Genomic DNA, 16,035 nt, shown 5'->3' on the forward strand with positions numbered 1-16,035 from the left:
ACAAGAATGATTTTTAAGCAAATTCTCTTCAAAACCTTCTTTTTCTAGAGAGATGGAATATTTTATTAATAACCGCGAATAGCAATTTTGCAACCGCGAAAAGCAAGTCCCATTGTAGTATATATCCATGACATATACATACATGATATATACATACATACAGATACAGTAGGTGGTAAATAAAATTTATGGCACTCTGCCCAACAACTTCATTTTGCTTTGTATTTTTACCCAAATTAAGTATTATTATTTTTATTCTGCTTCGTCTTCTTCTTCCACCATTCTCCTTTCTCAATGGCGCTGCATACAGGTCTTCTTCTTCTACTCTTTAATTTCAATTTCTTAGTTACTGTTCTCTCTCTCTCTCTCTCTCTCTCTCTCTCTCTTCTTTTTCTTTTTGTTTTTGGGGAGAATTAATTTGGATTTTGTTTTTGTTAAATCTAACGAGTCTGAGAAAAAAAAAGCAATGCCTTTTTTGCAGGTAAAGATTCAGCCTGATATTTGCACCATCTCTTTGACTTGAATCTGTACTCTCTCTCTACATCTCTTTCTCTCTCTACATATATATTCAAGTACATACATAATTTGGTGGCGAAAGTACCTATTACACCCCAGCGCCTTCTCTTTCTCTTTTTTCGCTGCTTCTTTTTTGTGTCTGATTCCACCCTGGTAATAATACACATGACTATATAAAAACACAAAATAATGAATAATAATATATAACCAGAGCCGCCCCCCATTAAAGTAGAGTTCCATTGATTTAATTTGTTTCTCTCTCACACACTAACACACACATAAGAATCTAGAGAGAGAGAGAGAGAGAGAGAGAGAGATGGGTTGTTGGTATTCAAGATTAGATAGAGAAGAGATGGTTTCAAGATGCAAGGCTAGAAAGAGATACATGAAGCAGCTTGTTAAATCTAGACACTCTTTCTCCGCCGCCCACAGCATGTATTTAAGGTCTCTCCGCAACACCGGCTCCGCCCTTCTCCAGTTTGCCACCGCTGAGACCAGCCTCCACCACCACCTCCACCACCTCCGCCACCACAACCCACCACCCAACCCCTCTCCACCCCCTTCCTTGCCCAACCGCCCACCCCCCCCAATGAGCCCCATTTCCTGGACAACCACCTCCACCACCACCACCACCACCTCCTCCGCCATCCGGCCACCCCCTCCGCCGCCTCCGCCGCCTGTCCCATCTTCATCCACCTGGGATTTCTGGGACCCTTTCATGCCTTCTTCCGGTCGGTCGGTAGACGAGGAGGAGTGGGAGGAGGAGGAGACCACCACCGCCTCCGAGGTGGCCCCAACCACCACCACCACCACCGCCACCAGAGCACAGAGCATGGCCGCCCCGCCTTCTGCCATCACAACCACCGCCACCACCGCCAGCAGCGATCTCGCTGTAGTAGTATCCACCAAGAGCAAAGATCTGGTCGAGATAATCAAAGAACTCGACGACTACTTCTTGAAAGCCGCCAACGCCGGCGGCGAACTCTCGATGCTATTAGAAGTTCCCATCTGTAGTAGTTTCAATCGCCAAACATCCTCAGGTAATAATAATCCTTCATAAAAAATAATCACTTCTAAATTCGTTTTCTTTCGACTATTTCTGAATATATGTATATATATATATATATAGCAGCAAAGGATTATGGATATGGGAAGAGTAGTTCGACTCCGTTGTTATGGACATGGGGTTCGAGCAGTGCAAAATGGAACGCATTTGGGAAATTCTGCGAAGATCCAATCGGAAATAATAATTGTCTGGCTTCCGATGGCAGCGCTACTCATTCTTCTACAGTCGAGAGGTTATACGCGTGGGAGAAAAAACTCTACCAGGAGGTTAAGGTATACAGTAGAACCTCGATAAATTAATAACCTCGATTAAATAATAGTTTCTCTTGGCCCCGACTCGGTGAAAACGTGTTAAATTATTAACTCGATAATTTAATAATTCGCTAAATTAATAGAATTTTCCTAGTCCCGACTGCATTAATTTATAGAGGTTTAATTGTATTCCCATTATGCCTAAATTTAATGTACGGACATTGTTCGTTAACTATGTTATTATACATATTATAATATATGCTCGTTTTTTTTTTTGCGAAAACTACCATTTTTTTACTACGTTTGCAACACTTTTTTTGGCGTGTAGAATGCAGAGTATATGAAAATAGAGCATGAGAAAAAGGCAGGGATACTGAGGAAGCTAGAGATGAAGAATGCCGATTATATAAAGACCGAGAAGGCGAAGAAAGAGGTCGAGAAGTTGGAATCTCAGATGACGGTTGCTGTGCAGGCGATAGAGACGACTTCGACCGAGATTATCAAATTGAGGGAATCCGAGCTTTATCCACAACTCTTCCGCCTTGTCAAAGGGTTAGTTCTCTCTCTCTCCTTGGTGTTAATTCTTGTGATCTTGGCTCTAAAATTATGCATGTGAAATTCCCTTAAAAATAGGAGTTAGAAATGTTAATCGAGAGTCAAAAGACGCAACCTTTTAGTAGAGATAATATATCATTAATATATAGACGTGCTGCGGTTTACAAATCTGTATTGGCACTAGAAATGGAAATCGATGCATGCCATTTTCCTTTGTGTAGATATATTCTACAATTTCAAATCATTCGTGATTTCACCGATGTATGCGTAAAGCAGACTGATTGGATTGCCGAAGAAATTGCTTACAGTGTTTTTGGTCCACCTAGAGATTTTTTTGTTTGTATATGCCCCCGTGAACACAAAATTTTTGGTCCACAACTATTATTCACATTGTTAGTTGAATTTGTTGGCATGTTTCAAGCCGTGTTTTTTTTTTCTCTGTTTTTTTTTAATTATTTGCACGAAGTTGAACATTTTGCGATGCCACAATTGTACACTCACCCTCGGTCCACTAAAGCATCATTTTTTTCTTGTCGACAGGCTAATGAGCATGTGGAGAAGCATGTACGAATTCCACCAAGTCCAAACGCACATAGTCCAACAGCTCAAGTACCTCAACTTCTTCCCGTCAACGGACCCCACTTCTGAGATCCACCGACAAGCAACTCTCCAGCTCGAGCTCGAAGCACAACAATGGCACCTCTCGTTCTGCACGCTCATCAAATCCCAACGCGACTACATCCAATCACTCACGGGCTGGCTCCGCCTCAGCCTCTTCCAGGTGGCGTCGGTCAACACCAATCACAATCCAGTCAACATCAGAAAAACCAAACAAGACTCCGCCATTTACTCCTTCTGCGAAGAATGGCAGCTCGCGATTAACAACTCACCCGACAAAGTCGCCTCCGAAGGAATCAAGAGTTTCCTTACGGTGATTCATGCGATTGTAATGCAGCAGGCAGAAGAACAGAAGCAGAAGAGGAGGGCAGATTCGGTATTTAAGGATCTTGACAAGAAGGCGGGGGAGCTGAGATCGTTGGAGAATAAGCACGGGCCGTATTTCGTTCCGGAAGGTTCCGGAGAAACTAAGAAGGATCCGGTTAGAGATAAAAGGGCTAAGGTGGAAGCTTTGAGGGCAAAGGCGGAGGACGAAAAGGCCAAGTACGAAAAAGCGGTTAGTGTGACGAGGGCTATGACTATGAACAATCTGCAGATGGGATTGCCGCACGTTTTTCAAGCGATGACCGGTTTCGCAAATGTGTGCGCGCAAGCTTTTGAGTCGGTGCACAATCAGTCCAAAAGTACCGATGATCTTCACAACGTGAAAATGATATTACCTTGAACTTCAATAGGTATTTATTTATCGAGTGTCCATTTTTTTTTTTTTTTTTTTTTGTATAGAAGAATTTTGGACTTGCTCGATTAGGGTATTTGCGAGGAATGCGGTGTACCATTATGGTTTTGTGTGTGTAAGTATTCCTCCTGGTTTGGTGTAGTATTTAGGGGATTAGGGTTTGGTCATCAGATTTCTGCTTTAGATACTCTCTAGTTTTTTTTTGTGACTGTTGTTACCTTTGTATTTTTGTCCTTGAAGAAGAAGCACACTTCTTTGATTATGTTTACTATGAGAATCAGGGTAATCGTTAGCTTGATGGTCATCATATGTATCTTTTGGAATTTTTTGTGATTTACATTTCTTGCACATATATATATATATATATATATATATATATATATATATATATATATATATATATATATATATATATCAAGGATGTAAAAAGCGGTAATCGGGTCGGAGACGGTCAGGGACCGACTCACGATTAATCGGTGCGGCGGTGATTAATCGGAAATAAATTGGTTTTTAAAATTTAATATAATATATTTCTAGATATTATTTATAAATACTAAAAACATATATAAAAAGATATTTAAACATAGTCTCGTATCTTCACCATGTATATATCTTAATAAAATAATAAAAGTTTAATAATAATAAGATCATATAATACATAAATATTCTTATAAAATATAAATAAAAAAACAATTTTTTTGAATTTACATTTATTCTTGAACATTCCTAACATAGATCATTAGTTCTTTAACAGTAACAGTTAACATAAACAAAATAAAACATAAGCTCATATTTTGTTTATTAAAATCCCAACTTTTATTATGAATTATTAAAAAAAAAAAAACCGTTTTTGACCGATTTTCGGCTGATTTTTGCCACCGACTTTTGACCCCCCATAAAGGTTTGACCGCCTCGGACCACCTCAAACCGCCTCAGACCGCCTAAAACCGCCTCACAGGCAAAAAAACCGATTTTTCAAACCTTTACACTAAAATCGTAAAGGTTTTTGACCGCCTCCGCCTCAAAAACCGATTAATCGGCCGCCTCGGCCGATTTTTAGAACACTGTTATATATATATATATATATATATATATATATATATATATATATATATATATATATATATATATATATATATATATATATATATATATATATATATATATACAAGTCCATAATAAACTAGGGATAAACTCAAGCGGAATTCTTCCTTTAGCATATTCCTCCGGCGATGACAAAGTACAACCAGAGGTGGATATTTGAGTATTTTCCATGCTTTCAACCAGAGGTTTCCCCGACATATACAGAGTTCGAGCCTCAATGCAGAAAGTGGACCTCTCGCTGTAGTTGTAGGCAGAAATTGCAGTATTATCGGAAGCTGCTCGACGAAATGTTAGAACGAGATGTAAGTTAGTTTGTAATTTAGATAGAGCATTCGTTCGTAATATTTGTTTTCTAACTTGTGCCAAACTTGTATAGGTTCATTGAACACCACGCGAGCAAACTGTCTCTGTTCAACATCCAAATACAATATTATTATTTTTCTTTTTTTAATGTTATAAAATTTAAATTTAAAACCGAATAACAAAGTTCAACATCCAAATACAATATCAAAGTTCTACATCCAAATACCATAGATAAGTTCAACATCCAAATACAATAACAAAGTTCAACATACAAAAACATAAAAAAAGAAAAAAAAAAATACGCCAAATCTACCTATGTCTAATACTTAACTCGGATGTTTCCTTATCGTCATCAACATTTATGTATACTTACTGTTTTCAAATAAATAAAGTAAGCAAAATATATATTATTTAAAAATAAATAAAAAAATAGTGCTCGCGTGATTTTACGCGAGCACCGACTCAGGTCTCGCGTATATTCACACAACCACTGAGAAGGTGCTCGCGTAAAATAACACGAACAAAAAAGAAAAAAAAATAAAAAAATTATTCGTCTCTTCGTGTGATTTTACGCGAACACATGACATGTGGTCGCGCAAAATCACACGACCACAAGAAAAAAAATAAAAATTCAAGTACTTGTGTGATATCACACGAGCACATGACATGTACTCGCGTAATATCACACGAGTACTTGAAGATTCGATAAAAAATGAAAACATTACCTCGGTGTCTATATTTGTTGGATCCATTTCAGAAAATGTTGAATATCTAATGTTTTTTGAATTGAATGTTCAAATTTGGTTTTTAAAGTATTATAGGATTTGGAAGAAAAAAATGTAAAATGGTAAAAACTTAAAGTAAAAAGGTAAAAGATAATGGTAAAAAAATGCATGTACGCCAAAATGGCATCTGCGTATATAACCACCCATCGAAGTATCTAGCCTTTCAATTAACTTACCGATATGTACTTATAGGTATTTAGCACATAAATCTATTCACATACAATCACGAGTCAGTTGATTTTTTCTTTATGCCAATGTCAGAATGCAAATCTTTATGTTCAAAGAAATGTCCTTGCTTTTTTCATTTTAGAATAAGCAATTTGATTACATTTTAGGTTGTCCTTGTTTTGTTTCAATACAGGGAAAAATACAGTTTTCATGACTCAAGTTTGCACTGATTTCACATTTGGTCCCTCATGTTCACAAAAAACACATTTGATCCTCCATGTTTCAAAAATTCGACATTTTTAGTCCATTATGTCAATTTTCAGTTAAAACTAACGGAACCAAACGTTTGCCTATCATCCTTAATTGACGGACTATCGGTAAATTAACGGAAATGACCAAAACTATTAAATTATTGAAACATGAGGGACCAAATGTGTTTTTTGTGAATATGGGGGACCAAATGTGAAATCGGTGCAAACTTAAGGGATGCAAACTGTAATTTTCCCTTTCAATACATGTTAAATTCTCAACCCATTAAACGGCATATGTTCATTTTTTTCAGCCTAATCAAAATCCCAGTAAATCCAAGAGCCATTCTGGGTTTTGAAAATGGAAATCAACGAAGCTTATATCATCGGTCCGAATGTATCAAATTAGACAATGATTAGTCGTATTTCACGCAAATCTCAAACTATTTCATACCCTACTCAGTCACGACGCAATATTCGGAAACTAATTAGACTATCCGACTTTGAGGGTAGATCCGAAATCCATTCCAATATTTCAAGCCTCACCTCGGGCCATAAGTTTTTTGTTTTTTTTTTTAACAAAGGAGGATATTCCCCAATTCCCCTCTGTTGTCTCGAACCCATGACCAAATGGTCCTAGATGCAAGTTGCTTACCAACAGGCTATGTTGTCTTGACATCGGGCCATAAAGTTGACTATTGAATATAGACACATGAAATCTACTCCAATATATATGCAAAAACATTAGCATCTAAATGGGGGAGAAAATGAATTCCTCATGATTTAAAAAATACAAATTTCATTCCAAAAAAAGAATAACAATTGGTTATTCTAAAAAAAATAAAAATAAAAATGTGGTTGATTTATGTACAAAGTAACAATACCTAGAAGTCGATATCAACAAAGAAACTGCGATAAGTCTACATAATAAGAGTATCCGCTAATAAACACTTCCTTTGCAACCAGATGAACCGTTTATCGACACTTAGAGTTAAGAAAGTCTCCCTCGCACTACGGTCAACGAATAGATCCAAAGCAGCATTGTAAACATGTTCGTCAACACCTTGCAATTCGTCCAACGCACCAACACAATCACTTATAGAGAACTCGCTATTGAACTTGCTTATAGCTTCTGCCCTCAGTTTCATAGAAGATGCAATCTCCATTATACCCCTCGCAATTGCATCTTCAATTCCTTTACGGCCCCTTTTGCGGCTGGGTAAATCGGCATTATTATACTTGTCCGATTCTGAAGGTGAAAACTCCTCAAGTTTTACAACGTCGTTTACCGTTGGACAAGGAAACGAAGAAGAAATTCCTTCGTCGTTGTCTTTTATTTTCGTTTCACCAAATATTATTCTTAGCTGCTCGTATATCGGGCACCCCATACTTCTTACTGTCTCAGCATCCGGATGGTCCTGTTCACCATCTTTTTTTATTAGGTTTTTTTTTTTGTTCAATTTACTGAAAAATTCACTCACACATACATACAGTTAAACCTCTATAAATTACTACGGTCGAGACTAGGGAACTTCTATTAATTTAGCGAATTATTAAATTATCGAGTTAATACTTTAACACATTTTCACCGAGTCGGGACCGAGAGAAACTATTAATTTATCAAGGTTAGTATTAATTTATCGAGGTTCTACTATATTAAAACCCCGATCATAAGCCTAAAACTCATTGGATTTAATAATTGCTTAAAATCTACGATTTTACTAGGATTTTTTTTTTTGCATTTGGATCAAAATTAGGCTAGGATTCCCTTTGTTGGGCTAAAACCCGATTGCTTCCTTCTCCAAGAAAAGCGAAGCCCAAGTAAAAAACCCCGACCATTTTCCCTTCCGATTTTACTTAAAATCCCGATTTTGACTACCATGCTCGTAACATATCCACAATATCAGAAAATAGATATTAATCAAATATATATATTATATATATACCTTGATATATCTTTCCCATGCGGCTTCATCCACGGCAGAGATTTCACAAGTTGCGTCATCCCACTTGAAATCGGGATTATCTAACAGCACAGCGACACAAACGTACTGCTTCCGTAAGGCAATGTAACGGCTCTTCAACTGCTCACTATCCCACCAGTAACCCGTTTGAATGCGGAAGTTGTCGCAAATGAATTTCCACCCTTTCTTGCTAAAAGATTTGTTCGATTTATTCCCCTTGTGAATCTCTTCAACCATCAAATCCACAAGCGTCTTAGTTAACGACACCGTCCACTTGGCGCGTGATTGATTTTCCACTTGCTGCTCCGTTTCACCTTTCCTCGATCGAGTCGTTCGACTGCCCATCTATCGTCACACTCACCATATAAACCAACCATAAAACAATGACAATAAGAAAAGAAAAATAAAATAATTAAATAAATAAATAAACAAGCCCAATAGTACTTTGCAAAAATTCAAGAATTTTCCCTTATAAAAGCATAAAAGGAACAGTTTAGGTCAACCTATCATTCAGCTTGCTGAAAAAATTAAGCTTTAACAGCAACTAAAATTAGGAAGAAAAATACCCTTTTTTCACGAAATTAAATTGATTAATTTTGCTATAGAGGATTCAATCCAACTTATTGCTGATTTAAGAAACTCAAAATTAATTTTCCGACAAAACCGAAATTCAATTACAGAAATAAGAGGAATCGGAAGAAAAAGGCACAAGCCTGATACAAAATCACAGCATTTTTCGTCACATAGCGTGAAATTGAAATTGAAATTGAGAAGTTTCTTACCTTTGGTCAAGGGGAGATTCTCATGAAGCAACGGAGATTTGAGTGTTTTCGTCTCTCCGGACTGGGGTTTTTCTAGTATTCGTTTTGAGTTAATTGCACACACGCCCCCATGAAATGTCTAATTTCTGTAAAAGCCCCTATGTTAGAAACATTTGGCATAAACCTCCTTGTGGTGTGGACATATGGCCATGGGTCGGGTCGGGTCGGGGGCGGGTCCACCCGGGTCCAACTCGTGTTCGGGTCCGAACAGGCATTTCATTTTTTTTTTGTTTTTTTTTTATTTCCAAATAACTACAAGAAAGAACAAAAAAAAAAAAGTAAATTGAAACTTGAAAAAACTTGAGATTAACTTTAAATTCAAAATTTAAAAAAAAAAAAAAAAGTTAAATTTAAACACTAAACAATTTTAGAAAAAATGAAACGATAAGACCTTGAGACATAAACTAAATAGATAAGACCTTGAGACATAAACTAAATAAAATGAAGGTTGTGAAGATTGGATTATGGGTATTTATAAATGAAAATAACAATTGAGAGATTTTTCAAATTTTCAAAATTCAAAATTCAATCTTTATTTTAAATTACACGGGTAGAACCGTAATTTTTTATATTTTTCAAAGTTAAATATATATGCATTTGTTATTAGTGGAGATTTTTAATATTAATAATAGTGAATATGAGAATTAATAATTTATTAAACACAAGTTTATAATTATTATAATCATTTTACAGTTTTATTTATATTTATATGTTTATAGTTAGGATTAGTATAATGAGTTGTTTTGTACGAATGGTTAACACTCTACTAAACCACTCGGGAAATCCAAGTTCAAGCCTCAAACCATATGCATTTTTTGTTATATTTCATATTAAATTCGGGCGGTCGGGTCTCGGGTCCGGGTCCTCGGGTCGACCCGTCGGGTTTCGGGTCCACAAAAACAAGACTCGAAACCGATCCATGCAAACTCGGGTCCCGGTCTGGGTCCAGGGCGGGGGCCCGTGGCCATGTCTACTGTTGGGATTTTTTTATAAAAATAATATTTTATTAAATTTTTTTTGACCAATTTATGAGGTCACTTAGAGAAATATTTTGAAAGCTATAAATACTTTATTTTGTCTCATAAAACCTCCATATTTTCCTTTAATTCTATATTAAATAGAGGTTTTATGGTGGTCATATTATTTACTATATAAAAGGGCTTTTGTAGCTTTGTAAAGGTATGAGAGTAGAGAAAGAAAATTATATTTCTAAAGATTATATATCCTCTTTATTATACACATATGTTGAGCATTTGTTGTGTATCGGATGTAAGCTTCTGCTTTACTTGAACGTGCAGTTTCATTGAAGTTACAGCGGAGAGATAGCGGGTTGTTGTATCCCGTACGCGACACGATCGGAACCTTTATGCACCTCATTAGAGAAGGGGACGTGAATTTCGTCTTAAGAGAGCGACCTAGTCCGCGCCTCACCTTGTTTTATCTGCAGTATAGTAAGTATATTGTTGCAGCTAATTATCAACTATGAAAAGAAAGAGCAAATAGAGTAGAAGTTTCAATCCGTCAATTTCGTGATCGTTCGTCAAAGTGCACCCGTGGTTCCAACATCTACTGTGGTGGGTTTTGTTCAGCTCGTTGCCCCCTATCGAAATAAAACCCATTGATTGACGTGAAATGATGTCAATAAATGAAGATATATTGAACTCCCAAAAATGCTCTTCCCCCCAAATCGCGACCCACCCCAAATTTTTATAACCTGAAACCTTAAAAATCCATTTTGTCTGCAAATCCCTATTTTGTCGTATGAATCCTGAAATAAACCTACAAAAACCACCAGTGTTGTGTCGTGAAACACCACATAGGTACGTACCCATTTATGCATATACAGGAGCGGACCCAAGGTATGCCTTGGGGGGCCTCCGCCCCTACAGAAAAAAATTATATATATATATATATATATATATATATATATATATATATATATATATATATATATATATATATATATATATATATATATATACGAAGAAGATGAATGGAAAAGGGTGACAGCTAGAAGCCCGTTGAAGTAATTTCTGCAATTACTGATTTTTTACGAGGTAAATTGAAATTTATTTTCCCACTTCTCGTTTTTGTTAACTTATGTGGACTTTTTTCGTACATACCCTACAAAGAATAAAATAGAGAAAATAGACCACAACCCGCAAATCCCCAAAAAATAAATTGAAAGATATACCTTACAACTCAAATATTCCAAGAAGATGCATAAAGTACGAAAAAAGTCCACATAAGTTAACAAAAACGAGAAGTGGGAAAATAAATTTCTTGTGTATGTGGTCCATTTTTCCAATTTTATTATTTTTAAGGCATATGTTGTCTGTAAATTGAGGGAGCACGTGGGTAATGTTATATTTAAAATTACTTTAGGGTTTCTTTAGGATATTTTTAGTGTGGTTTGTTAGGGTTTCTGATTGTCGAAGAGTTTGAACATTTGTTTAACATATTTCATTTTGTTTGTTTTTTAAATGCAGATGGACAACTTTGAAAAGTTGTTGTTTGGTTAGATCGAACATTTGTACATGAACCAATATAGAGATATATTGGAGGAAGAAGCAGTGAGGTTGATAGAGTACGTTTAGACTACATGAACATGGATATGTTGTACCAGATTTAGCATTACTTTGGGGGTAGAAAGCTGAATGTAAGGTTCTACTTCTTGTACCATGAGGAAACACTCGAATGTACCTAAAACGTTATGATAGTGACATTGGTATTTCATTTATGGTGAATGTACATGAAGGGTTGAATTATCTTACATTGCACACTGAAGAATTTGGGATAGCGCCATTGCTTGCAATTGATGGAAATATCATTTATCCTGAAGTACTATATGAGCAGAATGGTGAAGTAAGTATTGAAGCTGATGAAGTTCAAGAAAGTGCAAGGGCTAGTGAGCAAGAAAATACAAGTGCTGATGATGAGTAAGAAAATACAAAGAGTGAGGATTAATTTGGAGAAAATATAGCGGCCGATGATGACTACATTGAGGCTGAGGAGTCTTTTGAGGATGATGTGGAGTCAAATGCTCGAAATGAGGAACTGGATGATATTGAAGGCTCATCAGATGATGATAGTTTTGTGGATAGACAGCCTACTAAGAAAGAGTTACTCAAGAAATTGAACGTAATGGGAAAGAAAGCTAGGAGACTAAGCAGAAGAAAGCACCAACGGACCTATCTTGAGCCGCTATGTATAATATAAGTGGCTCTTCGGGTGTAGGAGATCCTAAGATGGGAAAATTCAGTAAGTACTTCTGTATACTTTTAAAAGCATTTTGACGTCCTTCATCCCACTCGAAAGGCGCATCTTTCTTCATAAGGTGATTGAATGGTTGACATATTCCAGCGAGATTTGTTATAAACCTCCTTATGAATGCAAGATTTCATTGTTAACTTCTCAACCCTTTCAAGTTTACGGGTGCGGGCATCTTTTGAATAGCATCTATTTTAGTAGGATTGACTTCAATACCGCGATCACCAACTTAGCTAATAGGTCATATGATTTTGGATCACAAGCTTCTCTAAGCCATTGAGGTTGAGGTACAACATAAAGTGTCTTCTCATGCGCTACTGGACTTAAGCCAATAATAAGCATCATCAACTCTTTCCTCATGAGATTGCAATGGTTTGACTCTTGCTCCTTTGACCGTTCTTGTCCATCCTCGTTCTTGTCTATCCTCCAATAATGTGGTTCATTCAGTGAACAAAACTTGTCTTTCTCGGTGCGATCGGGGACCGTAACAAGAAACACTGGCAAGCTCAACTTTTCCATAGATCTATCATTTTCGCTTATTGAAGCTTTAGCTGAAGTGGCCATTCTCTCCACCTCTTTGCAACCAATCTTGGTTGATGCAAGTTTCAAATAACTTCCATTACCAGACTGATATATCAGGGCCTTGGCAATCAATGTTTTGTACTCCAAGTTTGATTCTAGATATAATTTGGCATCCGCGAAGTGTTTTCTAAAACATGCTGAAATGTTCCAACATTTTTTCTAATACTTTTTAACATACAAATATAAAGTATAGAAGATGTTTATCTATTAGTAGTGAAGAAAAAGTTTATCTAGAAATTATTTCACTAGTTTTCGGATTGTCAAGTAAAATCATAAAAGAATTGTATACTATATAGCACACGTTTTTTACCTAGAAATCTTTAAAATATTAAAAAAAAAATTAATATATGTTTACACGCAAATGTATTATCCATTAGTTATGATATAATTCATCCAGAAATTGTTTGACCAATTTTTGAATCATCAAGCAAAATGATAAATTAGAACTGTATACTAACACGCTTTTTCCTATAAATCGTTGAAATGTTCAAATATTTCTTCAATATTTACTAACACTCTAATAGTATTTGAGTGTATAGAGTATGTTTATCCATAAGTAGTTCAGAACAATTCATTTTAAATTTGTTTCACTTGTTTTTGAATCATCAACGAAAATCACAAAAAATTGTATACTTAGCACACGATTTTTTCCTTAAAATATGTATATTTAGCCCATGCTTTATATAGGAGATGCAGATTGGAACTAGGAACAGTCAGAAATTTGTGTGGAAAGCAACTTATTCATGCTATAATAACAAGTCGGATCTCAACATCCATTAAAACGGGATAACAGAATATACCAATGGTTGTGCATAAAATACTTGTTAATAATAATAGAATGTGGTTAATAAATATAATTTTACCATTGGCCTGATTCAAACGAAGCTTTTCTCAGCATACATACTTAATATGGAAATTCAAGTATGTGCTCAACTCAAGCTCAATTTAGGCAATTCCATTGTTGCCAAATAGACGACGAAAGTACACTAACGATGAAATACATAAATGAACTGTGGGATTCCATCAACTGCCAGGAATGCTTAAGATTAAAGATTGAAGTGTTCGCTTTATTATGGCGGCTATGTTTTCAAGGCGGAAATGAACGTGCCATTTTAAAAACGATTGTCGAGCACCACCACAAATATAAGGTTAACTTTTAAAGGTTCTAATGGTAGTTTGAGATCATCGATACTCCACGTTTAAGACCTTTGTGCAATTAATTCTTTGAAGAGCCAAAAACTTAAATATGAATTGTAGGTGGGAACTTGCCTTTTTCACCATTTTTTGTCTACCACCGGCGACCTCCGTTGTAAATTGCCACCACACAGCTGACTTTACGAAGTTTCTTACGGTACATTCGGAATGACCAAACTCCATTAATAAACTCTTCTCGCAACCCTATTTTCTTGAATAATATTTTGGGAACTTTCTTTTCTTTAACCTCTCAATTCTTGAACATAAACTCAATTACTCAAAACCCTCTCATAGAACTCGATTTTTTCATACATTTTGTTTTTCATTTCCCGAGAGAGAGAGAGAGAGAGAGAGAGAGAGAGAGAGAGAGAGAGAGAGAGAGAGAGAGAGAGAGAGAGAGAGAGAGAGAGAGAGAGAGAGAGAGAGAGAGAGAGAGAGACGTCGTAATTGTTGAAGGGTGGAAATATAAATTTGGCTAAAGAAAAAAATAATATGATTTTACTTATTCCCTGATAAGAATAATAAGAATAATAAGAATGGATTTCTGTATATTTATTTTGTGATCACAAAGATCAATATATAGATACATACGAGAATCTATTCGAGGAAGGATATTGACCACAATATTCTATTCTATAATCAAGGTTAATTACAGGGCATATATACAGCAATTAATATATGCATATCACGGCACAAATCGTGGGATTTGTTCCAACACTCCCCCTCAAGTTGGCGAGTGAATATCATGAAGTCCCAACTTGTCTCTTAAGAAGCGGAATTGCTCACTTCCTAAAGGCTTAGTAAAGATATCTGCGAGTTGAGAACGTGATGGTACATAGGATGTGGAGATGACGCCAGTTCGTAGTTTTTCTCGAACAATGTGACAATCGATTTCTATATGTTTAGTTCGTTCGTGGAAGACAGGATTTCTGGCGATGTGGAGAGCTGCTTGATTGTCACAAAATAAGGTAGCTGGCTGATTTTGTATGATCTTCAGGTCTTGCAAGATATATCGTATCCATGCAATTTCCAAGCACGTCGTTGCCATTGCCCGATATTCTGCTTCTGCGGATGAACGTGCCACACTTGTCTGTTTCTTTGACTTCCATGAAATCAAAGAGTTTCCTAAAAAAATACAATACCCCGAAACAGATCGTCAAGTCATCGTACACCCTGCCCAATCCGAATCGCAATAGGCTTTTAATGTAAGATCATTGGATGATGAAAAGAGTAGCCCTTGACCAGGATTCCCTTTAAGAAATCTCAATATCCTTAGGGCAGCTTCCCAATGTGGCTTTCGAGGGCTTTGCATAAATTGACTTAGAATTTGTACGGAATACAATATATCAGGCCTCGTCACCATAAGATAAATCAATTTTCCAACAAGCCTACGGTATTTTGTAGGATCATGTAGTAAATCACCCTCGTCCGAGTTTAACTTCAAATGTTCCTCCATCGGAAATGAATGGGGACGAGATCCTAGTAAACCAACATCCTTTAAAACATCTAATGCGTATTTCCTTTGAGAAATGAATATTCCTTTATGAGATCGAGAAACTTCAATTCCTAGGAAATATTTTAAGTCACCAAGATCTTTGATGCGAAATTGTCGATGGAGAAAGTCCTTGAGAGACTTAATGACTTGCTCATTATTTCCGGTGACAATGATGTCGTCCACGTAAATAAGAACTGCGGTAAATGAGTTCCCTTCTGATTTTGTGAATAAGGAATAATCAGCTTCTGATTGATCAAATCCGGCCTTTTGAATGGCATAAGAGAATTTGGCAAACCAATTACGTAAAGCCTGTTTTAAACGGTAGATGGGTTTATTGAGCCGACATACAATATTCTCCC

General features: G+C 36.3%; 2 protein-coding genes across 3 annotated transcripts; one reads left to right on the top strand and one right to left on the bottom strand.

Moving 5' to 3' along the window:
- Positions 1-204: 204 nt before the first annotated feature.
- LOC105965084 (pyridoxal-phosphate-dependent serine hydroxymethyltransferase, putative (DUF632)) lies at positions 205-4,046 on the top strand. 2 transcript variants are annotated; one of them, XM_012989597.2, is made up of 5 exons: positions 205-310; positions 482-1,556; positions 1,646-1,854; positions 2,162-2,385; positions 2,929-4,046. In XM_012989597.2, the coding sequence occupies exons 2-5, from the start codon at positions 833-835 to the stop codon at positions 3,728-3,730; spliced, it is 1,959 nt and encodes a 652-aa protein (XP_012845051.2). In that variant the 5' UTR covers positions 205-310; positions 482-832; the 3' UTR covers positions 3,731-4,046. The 2 variants fall into 2 exon arrangements, with proteins under 2 accessions (XP_012845051.2, XP_012845052.2); XM_012989598.2 differs by having other exon boundaries at positions 1,649-1,854.
- Positions 4,047-7,132: 3,086 nt separating this feature from the next.
- On the bottom strand, positions 7,133-9,191 carry LOC105965085 (L10-interacting MYB domain-containing protein). The gene is made up of 3 exons (XM_012989599.2): positions 9,097-9,191; positions 8,297-8,659; positions 7,133-7,768 (listed from the first exon to the last, which is right to left on the bottom strand). The coding sequence occupies exons 2-3, from the start codon at positions 8,657-8,659 to the stop codon at positions 7,271-7,273; spliced, it is 861 nt and encodes a 286-aa protein (XP_012845053.2). The 5' UTR covers positions 9,097-9,191; the 3' UTR covers positions 7,133-7,270.
- Between the last annotated feature and the right edge of the window lie 6,844 nt (positions 9,192-16,035).

This window comes from Erythranthe guttata, chromosome 8 (assembly GCF_056151865.1).
Source record: "Erythranthe guttata isolate IM_541 chromosome 8, IM_541, whole genome shotgun sequence".
Taxonomy (NCBI): domain Eukaryota; kingdom Viridiplantae; phylum Streptophyta; class Magnoliopsida; order Lamiales; family Phrymaceae; genus Erythranthe; species Erythranthe guttata.

What these genes read in the sequence shown, in the direction of transcription:
- LOC105965084 (XM_012989597.2), top strand. Translation starts at nt 833, where the DNA reads ATGGGTTGTTGGTATTCAAGATTAGATAGAGAAGAGATGGTTTCAAGA. An exon ending in CAATCGCCAAACATCCTCAG is followed by an intron (nt 1,557 to 1,645) that starts GTAATAATAATC and finishes ATATATATATAG; the next exon opens with CAGCAAAGGATTATGGATAT. An exon ending in CTCTTCCGCCTTGTCAAAGG is followed by an intron (nt 2,386 to 2,928) that starts GTTAGTTCTCTC and finishes TCTTGTCGACAG; the next exon opens with GCTAATGAGCATGTGGAGAA.
- LOC105965085 (XM_012989599.2), bottom strand. Translation starts at nt 8,659, where the DNA reads ATGGGCAGTCGAACGACTCGATCGAGGAAAGGTGAAACGGAGCAGCAA. An exon ending in CATGGGAAAGATATATCAAG is followed by an intron (nt 7,769 to 8,296) that starts GTATATATATAA and finishes GATGGTGAACAG; the next exon opens with GACCATCCGGATGCTGAGAC.